This window comes from Uloborus diversus, chromosome 6, assembly GCF_026930045.1.
Source record: "Uloborus diversus isolate 005 chromosome 6, Udiv.v.3.1, whole genome shotgun sequence".
Classification (NCBI taxonomy): Eukaryota; Metazoa; Arthropoda; class Arachnida; order Araneae; family Uloboridae; genus Uloborus; species Uloborus diversus.
Genome location: NC_072736.1, coordinates 62,436,011 through 62,455,580, shown reverse-complemented (window position 1 = coordinate 62,455,580; position 19,570 = coordinate 62,436,011). Strand labels below are relative to the sequence as shown.

Sequence of the window (19,570 nt, the reverse complement as noted above, 5' to 3'; positions counted from 1 at the left end):
ACTTAAAAAATGCAATTCAATTGCATCCGAGTTTGTTTTCATCACTCGTAAAAACTTTATTACTAAATTTATCAGAGTTTATCTCAATTTGTTGAAAGTTTTAGAAAATGTAGATCTTTAGTCAGGTGATAAAACACAGAAATAGGGGAATTCTAATACTCTAAAACAGTACTGCCCAACATGCGACCCACTGCTACGTTCCATGTCAGGAATCAAACCCTATGTTCAGGAATTTCTGAACCTATTAATTTATATGCATTTGAAAATGTGCAAATAAGTAAACAAGTGCATTTGAATCAGAAGATTTATTCGCTACTGAATGTTTTTCTTTCTTTTTTTTAAATATAAATATTTGGTTTAGAAACATGAATTTACTGAAGAATGGCTTTTCTTTAATGAACCAAAGTACTGTTAAGCAATGTGTATGCTTAAATGCACTGCTGATGCTAAAAGGCAACCTTTGAAGCAAATTTATTGAAACTTAGTTTTTATGACTCATTCAACCTTTGTCCCATTCATTATCATTTAACCTGTTTATAAAGATAATTAGACATTTAAGCACCGTTATATTTCATTCACTGTAGTTTTACTAACTTTACTAAAAGTTATATGATGAAGACAAATAAGAATAGAGTTTAGTTTTTAGGTGTACACTGATATTTTTTCAATCTCAAGTAAGTGTTTCAATGAGGTTGAAGCATTCACGTAGAAGTTTCGCTAATGCTTATTTCCAAAAACTTTCCAGTTTGAAATTAAACAGTACTATTCTCATCATTTAACAAGGTCATGAAATTTTTTTATGAAGTCATGAAAAAGTCTTGGAAAAGTCATGGAATTTTTTCATTCGAATAGGGTATGAACCCTGTAATTCCAAGCTTTTAAATGAAAATTAGCATTCACATTAAAATGAAAATACCAGATGGTTCTTGAAAATGCAGCTGTTATGCAAACCGTGAAGCTAGCAGAAGTGCAGGATATTTCACTTTCTTGCAATAAAGAAACATATTTATTTGTGAATGACTCATTGTTTAATTTGTGCTTTAATATTCACTACAGATAAAACTCATTCTGAAGTGCTAATATATAGATATATTTTGAATATTAGTTTTAAAATTTGTGAAATGACCTATATACCGCCAAAACCTGTATAAGGCAAAAGCTCTGGTCCCAAGGTGTGCGTTATAATGGTCTTCTACTGTACCTGCTTATTTTATTCATCATTTCAATAACATTTCTATTTCTTTAATTTATTTTAGAAAAAATGCAAAAGTCAATCAAAAAATGACTTAGCACCCACAGTTTCAAATTTTATTAAAACTTGGCATGGTTACTTTTTTGTGTATTTAAGAAAGTGTTAAAAATATTTGTGGTGAATCTTGAATGGTTTAAGCTTTACAGCCTGTTAAAAGTTTTAGGATTTCATGATGATGATTAAATGAGGCAGCAGCAAGTTGTTCTTTTGATTCCAAAAACATATTAGGAAGTTTTTAAAAACAAATTTTTATTTTCAATTCTTACTGTGAAAAGTATGTTCTACCGCATAAGGAAATTTTAGATTTTTCTCTCTGGTCTAAATTTTTCTTTACATACAGACCTAATTTTAAAATTTATGTTCTCACTTATTAAACACTATAAACTAAAATTATTTTAATGAAAAAAATGTATTTTTCTCTAAAAAATATGAATAGTCGATACTATTGTGTGATGCAGCCAAGATAGACCTCTGGCTCCCCCAACCCTTTATCCAAGAACTCAGGGGTTAGAATTTTTTTGCCTCTTTTTCAAAATTTAGATTTATTTAGGAATAAACACTCTTGCAAGAAATGGTACAATGCAGCAAATTGTGCAAAATTATTACTTATACTAAATTAAATACGTATTGTCTTTAAAACTGGTAAATTAGCCATTTTTTGTTGAATTTGCGAATATCATGACTTGCAAGTTCTATTTTGATGCGGTTTTGAATATCATCAATTTTACGAATTTTTTTTGGATTTCCTCCTTTTTGCTCTCTAACCACTCTTATCCCTGTATAAGTTTTGCTTCTACATGGTTCACTGTAGGTTACTCAATAAAAGTTCTTGTAGCCTAATTTATGTAGTTGACGAATTCACAAAGATAAATGCCGCTGTGTACCTTCATTTGCTCCTGTGATTCGATAACCTAGAAAAGATTGTTGGCTGTTAAGGCCCTGATTAGCCTTCTTAGCACTTCGGTGTCCTTTTATTATGACCCCGGATTATTGTAAGCTGCATATACTCATATATGCACGAATTGTATGCATGAGGACAAAAGAAAAAAAAACCCCAGAAAATAACAAATTATCAGTTGCCCCGAATAGGACGATTGATCTTCCTCATTTCCGTGGAAGTAAACATGGAATTTTTGGTAATGTTATCAATTGTGGTGGATTATGTATTAATATTAAATGCTCTTTCAATTAGTTTTAGTTTGATAGTACTTTTTGGAGTATTTGTCTTCAATTCTGCTTGAAGTAATACTTGCTAGAGTTTTCCTTATTAGCTCCCTTGTTCCTAATAAGACGAAATGACTTTTCTTTGCTATAACTGCTGAAAATCATAATTGATACTTAAATTTTCATTTGGTTTTATATTTTTTTCTTACTTTTCATGAGTCATCTGATGATTATGCAAAAGCTGGAGCAATTTATTCTTAAAGGAACGAGATATTATGTTTTGAAACTAAGGGTAGCCCCTTTTGGCACACTTATGCACTTATCTCGAAAAATAGAGATGGACAGGGATGCTGTGAGAAAATTCTAATTCTTCAAAGGGTGCCGCGAGTCGTAAAAGTTTGAGAACCCCTGCTATAGATAATAATTGATTTCTAATGCATTAATAGCTCAACATCTGCATTAATTGTACTGCTGGATAGTTTTAAAAATAACAAGGAATGGAAAACCAAGAAGTATGGAGGTTGTAAATAAGTTGATTCCTGCAATCTATTGAATTTATCACCAATTTAATAATGCACAACTAAGTGAAGTATGGTAAGATACAAATTATTGTACACATTGATAGAGGGAATCAAATCTCTCATCTATTTACACATCTGTTTACACTTATTCTCATCAGTAAATTACCCTAACAACTGACAAAAAAGTGATAATATAGTTCTTCAGAAATTTTACTCAAATGTTAAAACTTGAAACGTAAGTTGAGAAATGAAATTTTTGTATACAGTTGTTAAAAAAATTTTTATACTTGCCATTGTATATAGTATTACTTTTTCAATTGCTTAAGTTCCAAGTATATTGGAAGTCCAAAAATGCAGCCTTGTATTTAATCTTTCCAATCAAAAATATTTATTTCATAGTTTTGCTTATATATGTTCATGTGTTTATTAATTTTTGCAGGATTATAGAAATATTATTGACTGCCCTATGGATTTATCTACTGTTAGAGACAAGCTGAGTACCAATCGTTACAATAGTCCAACTGATTTCTGTAAAGACATGAGGCTTATTTTTCAAAATTCTCGTAACTACAATACAAATAAAAAGTCCAGGGTAAGTGTAATTTAATATTTAAATTACTGATGTTTTTTTTTTTCTTTTGTAATTTTGTTACTTGTTTCATTGATTGAAATGAGAAATAAAATGTAAATAATTTGGTGCTATAAAAATTAAAAAAAGAATTCAAGTTTGCAATGTATTTCAGGGTTACAAGAAACTTCTTTTTCAATGCGAAACAAGTGATATTATAGATGAAATTACATCCAACACAAAGTTCTGTCAGGAGTTTAAAAAAGGTTTTGGATGTCATACAATAACTTTTGTAGTTTCCTTGTGAGTCCAAAAAACATGGGTCTACAATTTATTGCAAATTTGTGCATTTTAATGTTATATTTTATCCTTTATCCTCTAGATTGAAACATGTTTCTTCATAATTATGCATTTAAATTTAAGTCTGTGGAATGTAGATGATTTCAATTTATCCCATCCAAAATCAAAAGAGGCAAATAGAAATAGATGCAATGTAATTATGGTTAATTTTGTACATAATTGAAAGTGAAAATGATATGTTTAATATAAAGAACCCACTACATTTTATTTGAAACAACTATTTTTTAAAAAAATATTCTATGATGGTGTGTTGAATATTTTCTACACATATTATAGTCTAAGATCTTACAGCAAATCCTTACCCTCATCTGTTTTTTTGAGAAAAACCATTTTTATACATGGTTATGATAAGAGGAATATATTTCTGTTGTGTTACATATCAAAATATTGCCCAGCAGCAGATTCATATCATATGTCGCAGATTTTTGAGAAAACCTGCAGGCTATTTCTTTCTTTGGGAAGGGGGCAGTCTAAAATTTTTAACTCAATAACCTTAATATTCAGTAAATTACCGCCCATTAGCCAGGGCTAAAGCAGGAGTACATGAAATACACCGTCAGCTCGTTCATTTCCAGCCGAGGACTGCAGTTTCGTGTTTATTAGCACTCATCAGCCCGGCATTGGAAAGTGACTGAGCTGGAGATGGAAAACCTCTTAAGGAAGCCAAGAGGGCCAAACAAACCGAAGGAACTTAACAACTTAAGGAATTCCTTAAGAGGTTTTCCATCTCCAGCATATCACTTTCCTATGCCGGGCTGATGAGTGCTAATAAGCACGAAACTGCAGTCCTCGGCTGGAAATGACTGAGCTGACGGTGTATTTCATGTATCAATAACCTTAAATTTCAGTGAGCTAAGATTTGCATAGTATTTTCTGGGATATGGTAGCATTTCTCTGTGCTCATTTATATTTTGCAATTAACCTAATGTTGGTTTATCTTGTAGACTATTTTTAGGATTTTCAATTAGTGTCATAGTGCTGCAACAAATTTTGCTGCCGTGGGCGAAAATAGGGGGTACTTCTGCCACCATCTTGGATTTTGGGTGTTTTTTTTTTTTTTTTCCAGTTTTGGTTTCTTATCTCAAAACCTATACATTGCAGTAAAATCAATAATTGACGAATTAAAGAGCAAAATTACCTTTGACATGTTGTTTTTACTATGGTATCTGGTATCCTAGCTATAAAAAGGGCAGAAATGTTTAAATTAAAAATTTGAATTTTAAATCTGAGTCCAAACTTAAAAAAAAAGTGATTTGTAAGCTTTCGCAAAAAAGTTAAAAAAAAGGGGGTTGGGGATAACATTTTTTTTTTAATTCACAAATTTTGAAATAAACTAACTATGCACCTCTTAAAGCTAAAACGAAAATGCTGTTTTAAATTATTTTATGCTCTTTAACTTATCAACAAATTATTTCACTTGCAAGTAGAAAATTTTTGAGATATAAAATTAAAACTGAAAAAAAAAAATATATATATATATAAATATCTAAAATTCAAGCTGGTGGTCTAAGTCTCTCGAACTTTTGGCCGTATTTTCATAGACAATCTGACAGAAACATATATTCTTCAATCATGATTATGTATAAAAATTTTGTTTTGTTTAAAAAATAAATGGTAGTAAAACTTTGCAGTTGGGATCTTGTCCTATTAGTAGCAGTAAAGCAGTCATAAAAGTGAGAAAACAGTAGCCAATCTGGCCATAAAAGGCACAAAACATTAAATAAAAAACGTGTTTTCAAATATCAAAGTGTTAAATGGCTCTTTTAAGTCCTTGAAATAGTACAAATAGTTTTCATGGTAGTGCAGTGTTTTCTCTCTTGTAGCTGCTGATGCAATATCAAAAGATTCCTGACCCTAATGTAAGTCAACAATATTTTTAAGCTCGCCCTAGTGTTAATGGAAATTTATGTTTAACAAAAATGATATTGTAATGCATATCAACAAATTTTACATTAAAGATGTTTATAACTGGTGATTGTTGAAGATTAGTTTCCTGTAAACTTTCATATAGTTGGTTTATAAAGCTCTGCGTTTGTATTCGTTCATTTGGTAGTGTGCAATTTTATAGCCTTCCTGGTCTTCAATTTTAAGTTTCATTTTTAAAATTTCCCCTTCTACCTTTTAAACAAATAATTGAATTATTGCTTTTAAGTTAGTGAATTTTTAAAACGGTTTCCTTTTTTGATAGATTTATTCAATGACTATCCGATTATCTGCCATGTTTGAAGAGCACATAAGAGGCATTGTTAGTGACTGGAGGTCTGCTGTTAAATATGAAGATAAAATAAGGAACAATCAATATGTTAGTAACAGGTAAGTAAGCTGATATTGTTTATGGTCAAGAACTAATATTAACCTATTCAAAATTAGGAATGTATTACATCGAGAAGTCGGGTGTTTCTGTTGAAACTCATTGGCAAGTAACAGATAATTCTATGAGCAGACTGTAGAATGAAGAAAAGCACAATTTTTCTTTTTAAATTCTGTTCCCAATACAGGCTGATTTTTCTTCCATTTTTGGTACCGTCATAAAAATCATATTTAAAAATCGTTTTTCACAAAACTCAAACGATAAAATCAGCAGCTTCACCAAACTAATTTTGAAAATTGACACATCACAAAAACAATATTAAAAAATCCAAAGTTCCACAAAATCCGCATTTTTTAAAATATAAAATTTGCTTCTTTGTTTAAAATGGCATTTAGTTATAACTTTTTTTTCTGTGTGTGGAGGGGGGGGGGGGCTGTTTTTCTGTTATTTTTCTTAAGTGTACACAATACAAAACCTATTGGCTGAAATACAACATTATTTTTCTGTAACCTCTTAGGTTTTTAATGTGTTGGAAGAAATGAACTTATTCATAAAAATTAACAGCAATGAGTATTAAGAAAATATTACTTAAAAATTACTTTCGATCAATACATACTTTGTAACTTCTATAATATTTTTAGACTAAAACTTTTTTTCCCTTTAAGTGTGATAATGTTATTGGCTGTTTAATAACAAAAGAAGTTTTTTAAAGGCTTTTTTTTTAGACTTCATATCTGTTGCTATTAAAAATACTTTCTGTGCAAAAAAAAAAAAAAGCCTTATCTAGTAATTTTTGTGTTTTCTTTATTAAAACAAATGTTTTGACTATGTGTGTTTAATTCTGTAGGCGAAAACCACTCATACTGGATGCAGATGTAAATGTGGGAGCTTCAACTTCACAACTTTCATCTTCATCCTTAATTAGGAGAGTAATCTCACGCCAGAAAGTGAATCATGCTTCAAGTACAACATTCCATAAACCAAGTAGCTCAAAAACTGTCCTCAACAACAAATTTAATTCTCAAGGTATTTCTTTTTTGTTGATCAGCTTTATTTAGCAATAGAATAGGAATCATGACCAAAAAGCCCCTTGGCCGCAACTTATTCAACGCCTGCATTTACTTTTCCTAAAATCACTGTATTGTCCTCCGCCTCCCTTCTGTCCTTCAATCAAACCAATGGAGAAGCCTTTTATTTATTTTTTCTTTTGATGAAAATATAAAAGAACAGTAGTTTTTGACAGAAAGATGATACTGTCTGGGTTTTGGTTTAAAGGTTTTTGGATTAAAAAAAAACTCTTATTATGTTTTATTGCATCTATTGGCACCAAACTGAAGAACATCTAAAGTGTTGTATAGTTATCTAAAACTACGAAATAATAACTATAAAAACCATTTAAAATAAATTATTGACCCAATTCAAATTGTTTGAATTCAAATTGCTTGGTTTGTTGCCTCTGCCACTTGGTTAGCTTTGAACCTTGTGAGAAATCTGATGTAAAATCAATATTTTTATTAAAAGTAACGAGACTTTAAACCTTTAAAAGCTTTCCATTTTTATTTAATAGCATCATATGATATCTCATTTATTATTGTGCATTGAATATTAGTATTAGATGAAAGATTTCCCCAACTTTAAACCAGCATACACACATGCAGTTACTATTTACTTTTTTCAAGAGTGGCTTTAGACAGTAACTTCAAAAGTATTAAATTATACAGTTAGCTGTACACAGTGTTGCCAACCATCTGGAGGAGGAAATGGTCAGCGCACACAGTTTTTTTTTATTACAGAAATAGCAATTAGTTATTTGAACTTGTTATTTTATGATGAATTTGCTTAAATCAATTTTGATAAGAAAATATACTTGGTTTGTTATTTTAGTAAAATCTTGAAGTGCATAACTGACTTTCTCTTGATGAACAATATATTTATTTGCTCTTATTTTCTCTCTACCTTTTTTTTTTGTCAGGGGGTTTGTAAAATATCACAAGATTTTATTTATTAAAGGCAATATGACTTCTGACAATTACAATTCACATTCAGTTTTATTATGTATCTCTTAAATTATTCAATGATTAAAATGTAAAAATTAAATTTAATACAGGTTCTCCACAAAAAAGGAAGCTAATAGAGTCTCAGTCATCTAAAAATTCAGCTGTTCGTGTTAAAAAGAAATACCTGAGAAACTCATTAGGTAAGGTTTCTTTTTCCTCCTTTCTTTTTCTGTTTTTCATAAGCGTGTTGTATAAGTAACAGTTTTTTTTTTTTTTTTTGCAACTTCACTGGTTTTGGAGATTAAGAATACAGTCAACCCTTGTTTATCACGGTTAATTCGTTCCAGACTTTACCGTGATAACTGAATTTCCGCAAAGTAGGATTCTGTATTTTTAAACCAAATATTTTCCTAATTAGAGTGTATAAAACTTACCTACTACAATTTAAATAGCTTTTGAACATAGTTAGAGCTCCCTAGACATGAAACAGCACCCTTAGACACTATTACATTTGTATTACTTCATATATTGCACAAAAACAGGATATATGAGATATATTAGAGGTAATAGATATCAAATGGTCAATTATTCGGAAATAAACTACACACACACATGCAGTTCTTACACACTACTACTACTATTAAAAAAGCTCAACTTGTCTGATGATGAATTAACTGTCAGTTAGTGATCGTATATGCCCGGTCTTCTACATTTATCCTCATTAAAGGTATTACGGATACAACTTAAAAAGCTAGTACATTGTTGACCACCATTTACAGATGTATTTATCCCCTAGTAATAATACAGTAATTTATACTTCCCAGTCAGTGTTTAATAGTTAAAACGAGGTAGTGATTCCCTACACTTTCTTAGGCGATTTTATACCTCCACTCTCTCGACTAGTACAATTAATGCCCTTCAGAAGAGCTTACCTTACTTAAAAGTCGTACTTTGTCATTCTTTTGTGGGAAAAAGTTAACTCGAGCACATAATTACTATATTTGATTTAAAAAAAAGAAATAAAAAACGTGATGTAGTAAAGCCGCGAAAGTTGAAGCGCAAAGTAGCGAGGGAGGACTGTACTATTAGCTTTAGTTTTTGAAGGTTAACCCTTAAATAAAAAAAATTCAGGATTCCCCCCCCCCCCCCACACACACACACCTGAGAGGAAAAAAAAAGGCAAATTTACTTTTTTTTTGTCTTTTCCATTGAGCTTTGTTGCTGTGCTTCTACAGCACTTTTTTTTTGTCATTCCCCCCCACCCCCATTTGTTTTGTATTAAAGATATTGATAAGGAAATGCTAAAAGTAACCCTCTCCATTAAATTTGGAATTTTTTAGGCAAATAGCTCGAAATAGAATTTGGATTTCTATTGAATGTTTTCCACAGTTGATGTCCCATTGTTTCTGTAATTTCAAATTTTTGGATTTCATGTTCATTTTTATTAACACAAATTAAGTCAGATTATATATATAAAAAATTAAAATCAAACAAAGTGATAACACCTAGCCACTCTCAGAAAAGATACCATCCACCAAACAGCTAGTTAGAAAGGACTCCACATATAAAGCAAAAGTAAGCTTTTCAATCATTGCCAAATAAAAAAGACAAACTTGATTGTTAATACTTCAGAAAGAAGCTACAGTAAAAAAAAAGAGCAAGCATGATTTTTTACAAAATGAATCTCAAACTAAGAAATTGGCGATTCTCACATGCAAAACAAAAATTATGTTCCCGATATAAAAGTTGCTCATAACATTTGAGGCAGTGAGAAGCAAAGGGATGTAAGTAGCAAAATTAAAAATTTGGAGATAACCAGTACACATGGTAGGTGAATCTCTCCTCTGTCTTGGAGCAAGAGATTGTACTAGTAGCCCTGGTAGTTGCTGCTATACAGCATGATTTAGAAAAAAAATTTCAATGAAAGCCAACCTAGGATGTTACCTTTAAACACGTTTTACTCAAAACTTGAAAATGTCCACTTTCATCCCTTTGCTTCTCACTGCCTCATTTAATTTTCATTCTTTAAGTGCCTATTTCCAACTTCCCCTCTTTGAACCTGTGCATTTCTGGTATTTTTATAATCGTCATACTCCAGGGTTCCCTATCTCTATAAGTGGTTTAACTGTTTGGATAGAGCCCTGAAGTCGGCTCCTTTTTTTTATCCATACCAAAAGCTGAGCAATCCCTGGTCCAGCCCCTCCCCCTCCCCGAAACGTATTGATTTGGAATAGAACTTAGTGGCGACAACATATTTAACATGCCCTAGTCACCGTTAATGAACAAAGAAGATTCGAGCGACTGGTATCCAAACCCAGGATCCATCGACTAAAAGTCTGACCTTTGACCGATCAGACCACCATAGCCCACTCTTCTTCTTTGGAGGTTCATAAAATGCTATGAATGAGTGTTCATTTGTAAAAAAGCAGAAAGAAAATTAAATCATTGCCTCAAAAAGTGTTTTGAGGAACAGGGAGGCAGTAATCATAGGAACGAAAATTTTACATGTCTCTAAAACTCTTTTACCTGGTGTCTGCTATTTTGGTTGTTTATTTCAAAAAGAAAAACATATAAAAGTAAGAGGAAGCATTTATCGTTTATTTATCGAAATACCCCTTTCCCCTTATGATGTAAAGTATTGAAAAATAAACATTATCGGAAAAAATTAGGTAACATGAGTTTCTGATTTACTGATTTTAGGATAAATGAGCTTTTACCCTGCTAATAATAAATCTCAACGAAACTTTCATATTCTTATCCTTAACTTTAACTTGAAGAATGAGTCTAAATCATTAGAAATTAAAAATGTACAAATCTTCTTTGTTCTCAATCATGTTTCATTTTGAAATTTAGGTTCAACTGTTACAAATGGTACTGTGCAAAAGAACATTATCAAAGCCACTAAAAACAAAATAAAGGAAAAAGCCTCAAAGAAATGTAATGGTACACTAAGAAAGAAAGAATCTCCCGTTACTGAGGAATCTCAGTCTGATAGCAATGCAAGCAATCCTTCCAATGCATCTGAAAGGAGCAGTGCAAGTGATGGCTCTGAATGGGGAAGCAAGGTAAAGAGAAGACGTACAGAATCAAGTACACCAAAGAGGTTGCGTCCAAGAGTAATTGCAAAATACAAACCCCAAAGGTTTACACGTTCCACTTCTTTATATCATCAATCTCCCAGGTGTTCTGTTGCACAATCAAAACCATCTGCTCTCACAAGGCATAGAATTCATACAACTACACTTAAAAGAAAACGTTGGTTATCATTAAATAAAAGGCCAGTGCAACATAACTTATCACCTCTTCATACTCGATCAAAATCCATCCCATCTCAAAGAACTCGTAGTATGTTTTATGGTCTTCGAAGACAAACAGTCAAACCTCAGAAATACCAGAGCTCTCCAGATGAGTCTGAAAGCGAAGCATCGGAATCGCAAAGTTCTAAATGTGGAAGAAACTCTAATAACTCTAATACCTCATCATCCAAAATTCAACGACCAGACAGCAGTAGTAAAAGTCAGCAGTCTTCTTCAAACTCTGAACCGGAAGAAAATTCTGAAGAGGAGAAGATGCCGAGATACACCAGATCCAGCAGAGGTAAACTCAAAGATGATTCCAAATCCGTTCGTAGTGCCTTATCTGCACCAAAAAGTGAAATGCCAAAAAGGGGTCGAATACAGACTCGAAACCGCGGACAAAGAACAGTAAGGTATGCTGAAGCTAATGAAAGTGAAGAAGATGAAGACTCGGAAAATCCTGAAGACTCTGAAAATCCTGTGATATCTTTCAGCAGCAGAGGCCGATTACGTAAGTTGACAAGTCATGCTAGGGCCTTTTTTCGTGATTAATGTCTTGTTGTTTTAGTTTGATGTTTGAACGTTTGAAAAAGTGAATTTCTTAATTTTATATACATGCATATCTATTTTTTTCTTTTGTACATATTTTTTTATATTGTACACAATGTGTTAAGGAGTATGACGTATTAATTTATGAAAAGCTTTAATTTCACTTTGTTCCTTTCATTATGTAAATAGTTCAGTCACCTTTAGCAGCTGCAGTGCGTCTTTCATGGTTGAAATGTTTTCTATACATTTTTACATTATATTGTAAATATATAAATAGATCTGAAGTGATAGTTTGGCATTTTACATATGTAGAAAAGACTGCATTATTATTTCTTTTCCAATTTTTAAAATAATGACCTCTGTGTGTTACAACTTCACTAAAAGATGTACATATTTGCCTTAAATTTTTACTGTACGTTATAGTTATTATTTCTTGTACTTTTTATTGAAAAGGAAAAAAAATAAGGATTTTTGCTATGTATTTCTTTGGATGTTGAAACATCTTAAGGAAAAGTTGGTGCCATTTTATAAAAATTGCATTTGTATCTCAGGTCAGAAAAAAACATTCAGGAAATGATTAAGTTTTCAGTTTGTGTTAAAATGAAATAAATGAATATGTATTGAAATAAAATTACATTTTTTATATTTGCATTTCGTTGTTCTGAAAATTTTGAAGTGCTAGAGGTATTGGTCATGCAGATAAACCATATTTTGATATTATACAGAGAAATTTCAAATAGTTAAATTTTAACAAAAGGTACTTGTACTCTTTATTGTTCCAGTTAAACGAGTGACTGCAAACTGAACGATTTATATGTATGATCATGCATACAAAACATATGCATGAAAATAAATTTGAAAAATGACTCAAAAATTCCAGGAAAACTAACAAAAATTATATTGTACAAAATGAGAGAAACTAGATGCATAAAGGTTTTTAAAATGAATTTAATCTATAATTTATATATATACACAGGGTATTCCACTTTAACCTGCAAGACCTTTATTTTTGAAACCGTTAGTCCTAAATGCATACTTCCAATTGCAAAAAAGTTCAAAATCAGGTGCAGAGTTAAGATATTGAAAGTTTGAAGCGAAAATGAAAATGAGTCAAAAAATACAAGATTTAACTTTTTATGTGGGCCCTAGGTCCCCTAACTTATATTTAGAGAAATAATCTCCCTTGAAAACTAGTACTGACACAAAAAATGTGACACTTGTGCGACCAAAACTCAAGGAGATATTCCAGTTTAAAGTTTTAAGGGACCATACAGAAGATAAGATTAGAACTTATCACCCTTTCAGAAGAATGGCAGGTCGTCAAAGTAAGAAAAACAAGGTATTTATATTTTGCATTGCTATTCAAAAATAAATGCGAATAGTATGCCGTGATACGCTAGAACGCATGACAAAACCTCGAACAATTTGAAAAACCACACTCTGCATACGTATAATTTTAAACATTTGTTAACTGCTATATTTCCCCCCAAAAGGTGTTATTGGCGGCGATTGCAAAGTGGTGTAAAGTCACAAAACGATGTGTTTCATATCTCGGTGAATATTGATCTTGATCGTACTCTTTTCAAACCTTTTGTGTTGGAATTGTTTTTCAATGGAGATTATTTCCCTAGGATCTGGGGCTCGTATAAAAAGTTAAATTTTGTATTTTTTCACTCATTTTTATTTTTATTTCGAAATTTCAATATCTTAACTCTGCATCTGATTTTGAACATTTTTGCAATTGGAAATATGTATCTAAGATTAACAGTTGCAAAATCTAGGTCTTGCAGGTTAATACGGAACACCCTGTATATTAAAAGCATTTTGAGGATTCAGGGAACTGGTTCTTCAACGTATAGATGTGCATCTTCTGTAAAATGCAATATCTATCTATGAAGAGAATCCTAAAGCATATATGACATGTATTATTTTTAATATTGCATAGCTATTCTTTACATATGTTCAAGAAAATTTTAGTCAGTTAAATACATTTTACACACACTTACATTTTAAATGTATGAATTCCTGTGAAATGACACATCTAATGATGAAATTATTTATAAATTGAATGAAGAGAAACTAAATAAGAGTTGTATAATTTTTTCTGCAGATATTCGATTCAGAAAATATTTGTTAGCATTTAAAAAAAGGAAAAATTTGTTCTTGAAAATATGTGTGCAGAATAAATACAGATAAGTGTTTCAAGAACTTTTTTATGTAACTTAGCGTAATTTTTAAAATTTACAACCGGCAAAGTGAAAATGTAATAAATGAATTTGTGTTACTGAATTCATACTTTTCTCCAACCATCCTCACCTTTTACTCTTAAGCCTCAGGTGCTCTAAAGTGTATTAATTTTGCATAGAAGTTTAAAAATAACAATACATGATTGCACTTTGCACCTTTCAGAACAGGAATTGGCAAACCTTCGATTTATTTTAGGTAAAATAAATTCTGTATTAATTTTAATAAAAATGATTTTAGACAGAATAAACAAATTTTAGGCTATATTTTAAAACTTTAGGCACTTGCATTGTTCAAAAACTCAAACTGTCTGTAAGAGGTTTTATTATTATTATACTTGTTTTTCTTTGAATTATACTGGTACATTTTCTACTAAAAAATACTTTTACTGAGTTTTTTTGGGAATGTTGAAGCCCAATTTTTTGTCTGTGTTAAGAGTTGAGCCATATTATTTTTATATCTTAATCAAATTTGAATCTTTTTTTTTTAAATTAATATTATTCAAATGGTTTTTTGTAATCCATGTTTTTTACTACATGTATATAAACCACTGAAAAAAAAATTCAATACTGTGAAAAAGGAAAATGAATTAATAGTTTATTTTTGCATTTAAAATCTCATTTTGTCAACCTTGATAACATCAAGAAATGCTTTTGCGGGTAATGAATTTGAAAATTTAAATATTTTTCTAACATAAACTCATTTTTCTGTAATCTAAATATTTTCACAGAAAAAATAAAATTTTCAGTTTTCTTCTGTAGCGAAGAAGTGTTATTGCAATTTTAATAAAGTAAATATGCTAACACTAATCTGCAAAATGTCAGAATAACGCATAAAATTCATTTTAATAAAACGACTACCATGTGTGATCGGGAACTAACCCTGGGAGCTAAGCTTTTGGCCTTCTGCACTTTGAATCCCAGAGCACTTATACATCGAAACTGTAGACAAATACAATAGTCCTTGGCCATGGGCTGTTGCATCACTGAGGCAAGTTTTTATAAACTAACTTTTTTTTTTTTGTTATTTACTGCAAAGGAAAAAAAAAACTATTTTTATGAAAATAAATTACTATACAGAGCTGTAGAAAGAATATTCTGAAACTAATGTATGATAAGTACTCATAAGAGCAGTTACTCTTCAACTTATGTGAAATCAATTTTGATCTCATAATTAACTATGGTATTTATAATGAATATTTATTAAAAATCTTTTTGAATGGCTTCGAAATTTTCTGTGTTTTTATTTTCATTAGCCTTTTTTTCTGAAAATTTTAGCATATTTACTATTTCTGATGTTCATTTTTGAACATGCTATTCTTACTAACCACATTCACTACTAAAAGTTTTTACTTGCGGCTTTACTTAAGCAGATCTAAAGCTAGAATGAAAGGAACAAAGAAGTACGTAATTAAGCATAACATAACCCTATAACTTGTGGTTGATAAGTGTCATTTCTTTAAATGTAAATTGTATTAGGCATAACACTTATGCCCACTTGGAGAAATAGAATTAATGATTTTTCTCTTATCTTTCACTTTCTACTGATTTAAATAACCCAACATAAAGCAAAACAATTATCACCTTCTAAGTTTGTGACATAATTGATCTTTTTCTATTAATTATTAAACATGTTTAATGCCAAAAAAGAAAAAAAAACTATTCAAAGGTTTTTTAATCCAGCATATCATTCATAATATAAAATTTTTTAAAATGTATAGCCAATAACTTAAATCACTTTTGATTTTAACTATATAACTGTCAAGCAACAAAAGGTTCAAATGCGTCACAAAAATTTCATGAACTTAAAACTTTGGAGATTGTTGCTTGTTATGGAAAAAAAATCCTACAATTGTATCAAAGAATAAAACTGTCAGTTAAACTATCTTCTACACTGAAAATGATTAAAATACATAAAAATATGACAAACCCAACGGGAAATTTTAGATTTGGATCATTATTATTTGATGCATTTATATTAACCAAGTATTCCAGGGTGGTATTAAGAATAGTCAACTATAATTCATAGTGTATTGTAATCAGTGTAAAAATATTAATGTCTAAAAACAAAATAATAAATAAGAACAAGCAAATCCTTAACGTTAATATTTTATTACAGGGGTCTCCAACCTATGGCCCATAAGTCACATCATGCCTGCTGGAAGCAAGCAGGGGGGGGGGGGAATGAAAGCTTATTTTAAGGGGAGAAAAACCCTGGAAATTGCCACGGAGCACATTGTTGAAAATAAATTTGTGGATGTATTGAGGGGAGGTGGGGCAGCTGCTAACTACACCATATGAACTGAAGCACCAGAATTTTGATTAGTAGCCACTGGCTACCAGAGTCACAAAAAAATGGTAGCCTTTTAAATATATATTCAGTGCAAAAAATAAATAACCTTAAGAAAGTTAGCTCTGAATTATTTTACAAAGGTGGAGTTGACTGATGCCTTGAATGTCTCAGGACTGGAAGTGTGTTGTTGTAGAATATAGGATATGAATTTTCAAATAAAGAAAGACGTGGTTGCCACTTATTGCAACTAAGACTTGATTTTTTAGTAGCCATTTTCAACGAAATGATCGCCCATTGGCGACTGGCGACCGCTAATCTAGAGCAGCAGTCCGAAATGAAATGTTGGCCTGCCTCGCCTCCAAAAATTTACAATGTGGTCCTTGAATAAAAAAGGTAGGAGACCCCTAATTTATCACTGGTGGGCTTTGAGTTAGTTATTGTACAGTAGAACCCCGCTATTTCGCGGGAATCGGGACATGTTTTTCACCCATGTTATTACATAGCCATGGTATATTTTTTATCAGGTATAAGTAAACAACAATAATACAGCACAATGAAATATTAATAAAATTTCAATTAAATACCAGTCAAACTTTGCTGAAATCATGTCACATTTTACTGCATGTAAATAGACAGGGTGGTTCTAAATTGTTTTTACAAATTAAGAGGTGATAGAACTCATTCAGATGACCAATAACTACATAGGAACATCGGATCACATTCCATTCTGAAAGGGTGGAAAGAAAAAACATCCTGCAAGATGAAACAATGCAAGTAATTGCTAGTGACATCATTTTGTACTAGCCTACGTAGCATATCTCTTAAGACTATCAATATTTTGCAAACAACACTAGAGATCTTTGAGAGGGTGCACCGGTTTTCCTTTCACCGGTGTCACCTGTTTAATTACACATGCGGTCAGCATTTTGAACACTTAATGTGAGTTTCGCTTAAACAATTGATTTGATTGTGCAACGTTTGATTTTGTTCATTCACTTTCCCAACACAAGGTTGGAATTCTAATATTCCTCTTTTTCTGCCTCTCATAGTGGAATGCGATCCAATGTTCCTAATTATTGGTCGTCTGAATAGGTGTATCACCCTTCTTAATTTACAAAAATAATTTGGAATCACCCTGGTATTGATAAACTACCTCTAAATAAAAACCTGCAAACACAAACAACTAATAGCAATTATATGATTAAAATTCATAATGGAGGACAGTTATTGCATTTTCTATGAATATTGAGAACTTTGAATTTAATACAGAAGTAGATATTATACATTTTAAAAGGCTCAACATTTCAGACAACCAATTCTCAAAATGAAAGAAAACCGATGAACTTTTCCATGTCTTAAAATATTGGGGACATGACATACCCTCATATCGAGGCATAGTATGAGCGGGACTCTACTGTATTTATATAAATAATTAGCTTCATTTTTATTGGGTACGATTGGCATGTTTTAAATGGTAATATGTTTGCATGTGTAGTTTAAGTCGTTAGATAGATGTGTGTCTTTAGAATAGAATCAATGAGAAATAACTGCATACACAATTATGTAGTTAAAATTTACCCATCTACTGTTTTAGGCTCCCCTGTAATAAACGATGATCTGAGAAAGCTACATCGAGCAAGAACTAAGAAAATAATATCTGAAAGGCTACAAAAGAAAGATCATGCAAAAGTAACAAAGAAACAGTCTTCTGAAGATGAAGACACTTTGTCAGATTCCAATGCCAGCAATCTGGACAGTACAGCTAATCGTAGTAAAGTTACTCATAAAATGAAATCTTCTTGTCACAAACAACACTTAGCTAGAAGTCTGCAAAAAGAACTGAGGCAAAAAAAGATAAAGTATATTATTCCAAGACGAAAGGAAAGAACTTTCCAGAAAACAACTACGAAATACAAATGGAACTTAAGAACGGTCAGGAAAAATTCTCCTGTTTCTTTATTTTCTAATTCCAAAACATTTGGTCGTGATTCTTCGTCATCGAGGAAAAAAACCACACAACATCCAAATATTATACATGTGAAAAGGAAGTACTCTGAAAATGAAACCTCTGCTACTCACAGTAGTTTTAAAAGTGATAATGATAGTTCAGAAGTGATCAGGAGCAAAATTCTAGAAAGTGGAAACAGCAATGGTAGCAGTGGTAGCCAATCATTTGCTAGAAGCAAATCGCAAAATAGTTCTGTTATTAAGAAGTGGTATTTGAGATCAACTCCTGAGGAAATGTCCGATGCTGCCATTTTCATGGATACTGGATCTAAGAGCAATGAGAAGTTTTATGAAATACAAACGCGACATCGTGGCCAAAGAACAGTCACCTACGAGGAAAACATTGACGAGATTTATTCGAAAGAAAATTATGAAGATGAAAACTCTGGGCTGTTTTGCAACGCTAGTTCATTAGCCACTAAAAATAAAACAAATACGAAGGGTGATGTATCAGAAAATTCCAGCACGGGTACAGAAGGTAGCTCAAGGAAACGCACAAACTTTCGAAATTACCGTAACAATGATTGGTCTTTCACCTCAAGAAGAAATATGCGGACCAACTTTATTGGTTGCAGCAGCGAAAGAACTGAACACCTCAGAGGAATTCAGACACGAAACCGTGGTCAAAGAACCGTTGTATATAGCGAAAGTCAATCTTTTCTTGGATTATTTCCATAAATATTTCAAAAAGTAACATTGAATTTTGTGAAGAAATGATTCTTGATCGCTTATTTTGATGGTGCCCACTTGGCCAGATGTAATTTTTCTGTCAGGAACTTAAAGAACTTAAAGTCATAACTGTTTTCTTGTTACAGAATGTCTTTCTAAATATTTGATATTACGAGTTGTTTTGCTCAGATCGTATAAGAAATTGTCTTGCATAAGTCTTTCAAAATCGTTTCTTTGTCCTTACATATGTATGTATGTATGTGTAATAAATTAGATTTTATCATTGCTTCAGACAAATAATAAACTTGTAAATGGATTTATTGTTCAACACATCCCTAAA

The 19,570-nt window shown here is 31.4% G+C and overlaps 1 protein-coding gene across 1 annotated transcript in view; it reads left to right on the top strand.

Moving 5' to 3' along the window:
• The window catches only part of LOC129225212 (PH-interacting protein-like), a 101,599-nt gene extending 82,081 nt beyond the window's left edge, over nucleotides 1–19,518 (top strand). Inside the window, exons 29-34 of the mRNA XM_054859779.1 lie at nucleotides 3,377–3,529; nucleotides 6,054–6,178; nucleotides 7,024–7,202; nucleotides 8,284–8,373; nucleotides 11,027–11,980; nucleotides 18,149–19,518. Coding sequence (XP_054715754.1) covers nucleotides 3,377–3,529; nucleotides 6,054–6,178; nucleotides 7,024–7,202; nucleotides 8,284–8,373; nucleotides 11,027–11,980; nucleotides 18,149–19,239 — 2,592 coding nt within the window. The 3' untranslated portion in view covers nucleotides 19,240–19,518. The remainder of the gene's footprint in view (nucleotides 1–3,376; nucleotides 3,530–6,053; nucleotides 6,179–7,023; nucleotides 7,203–8,283; nucleotides 8,374–11,026; nucleotides 11,981–18,148) is intronic.
• Nucleotides 19,519–19,570: the final 52 nt, after the last annotated feature.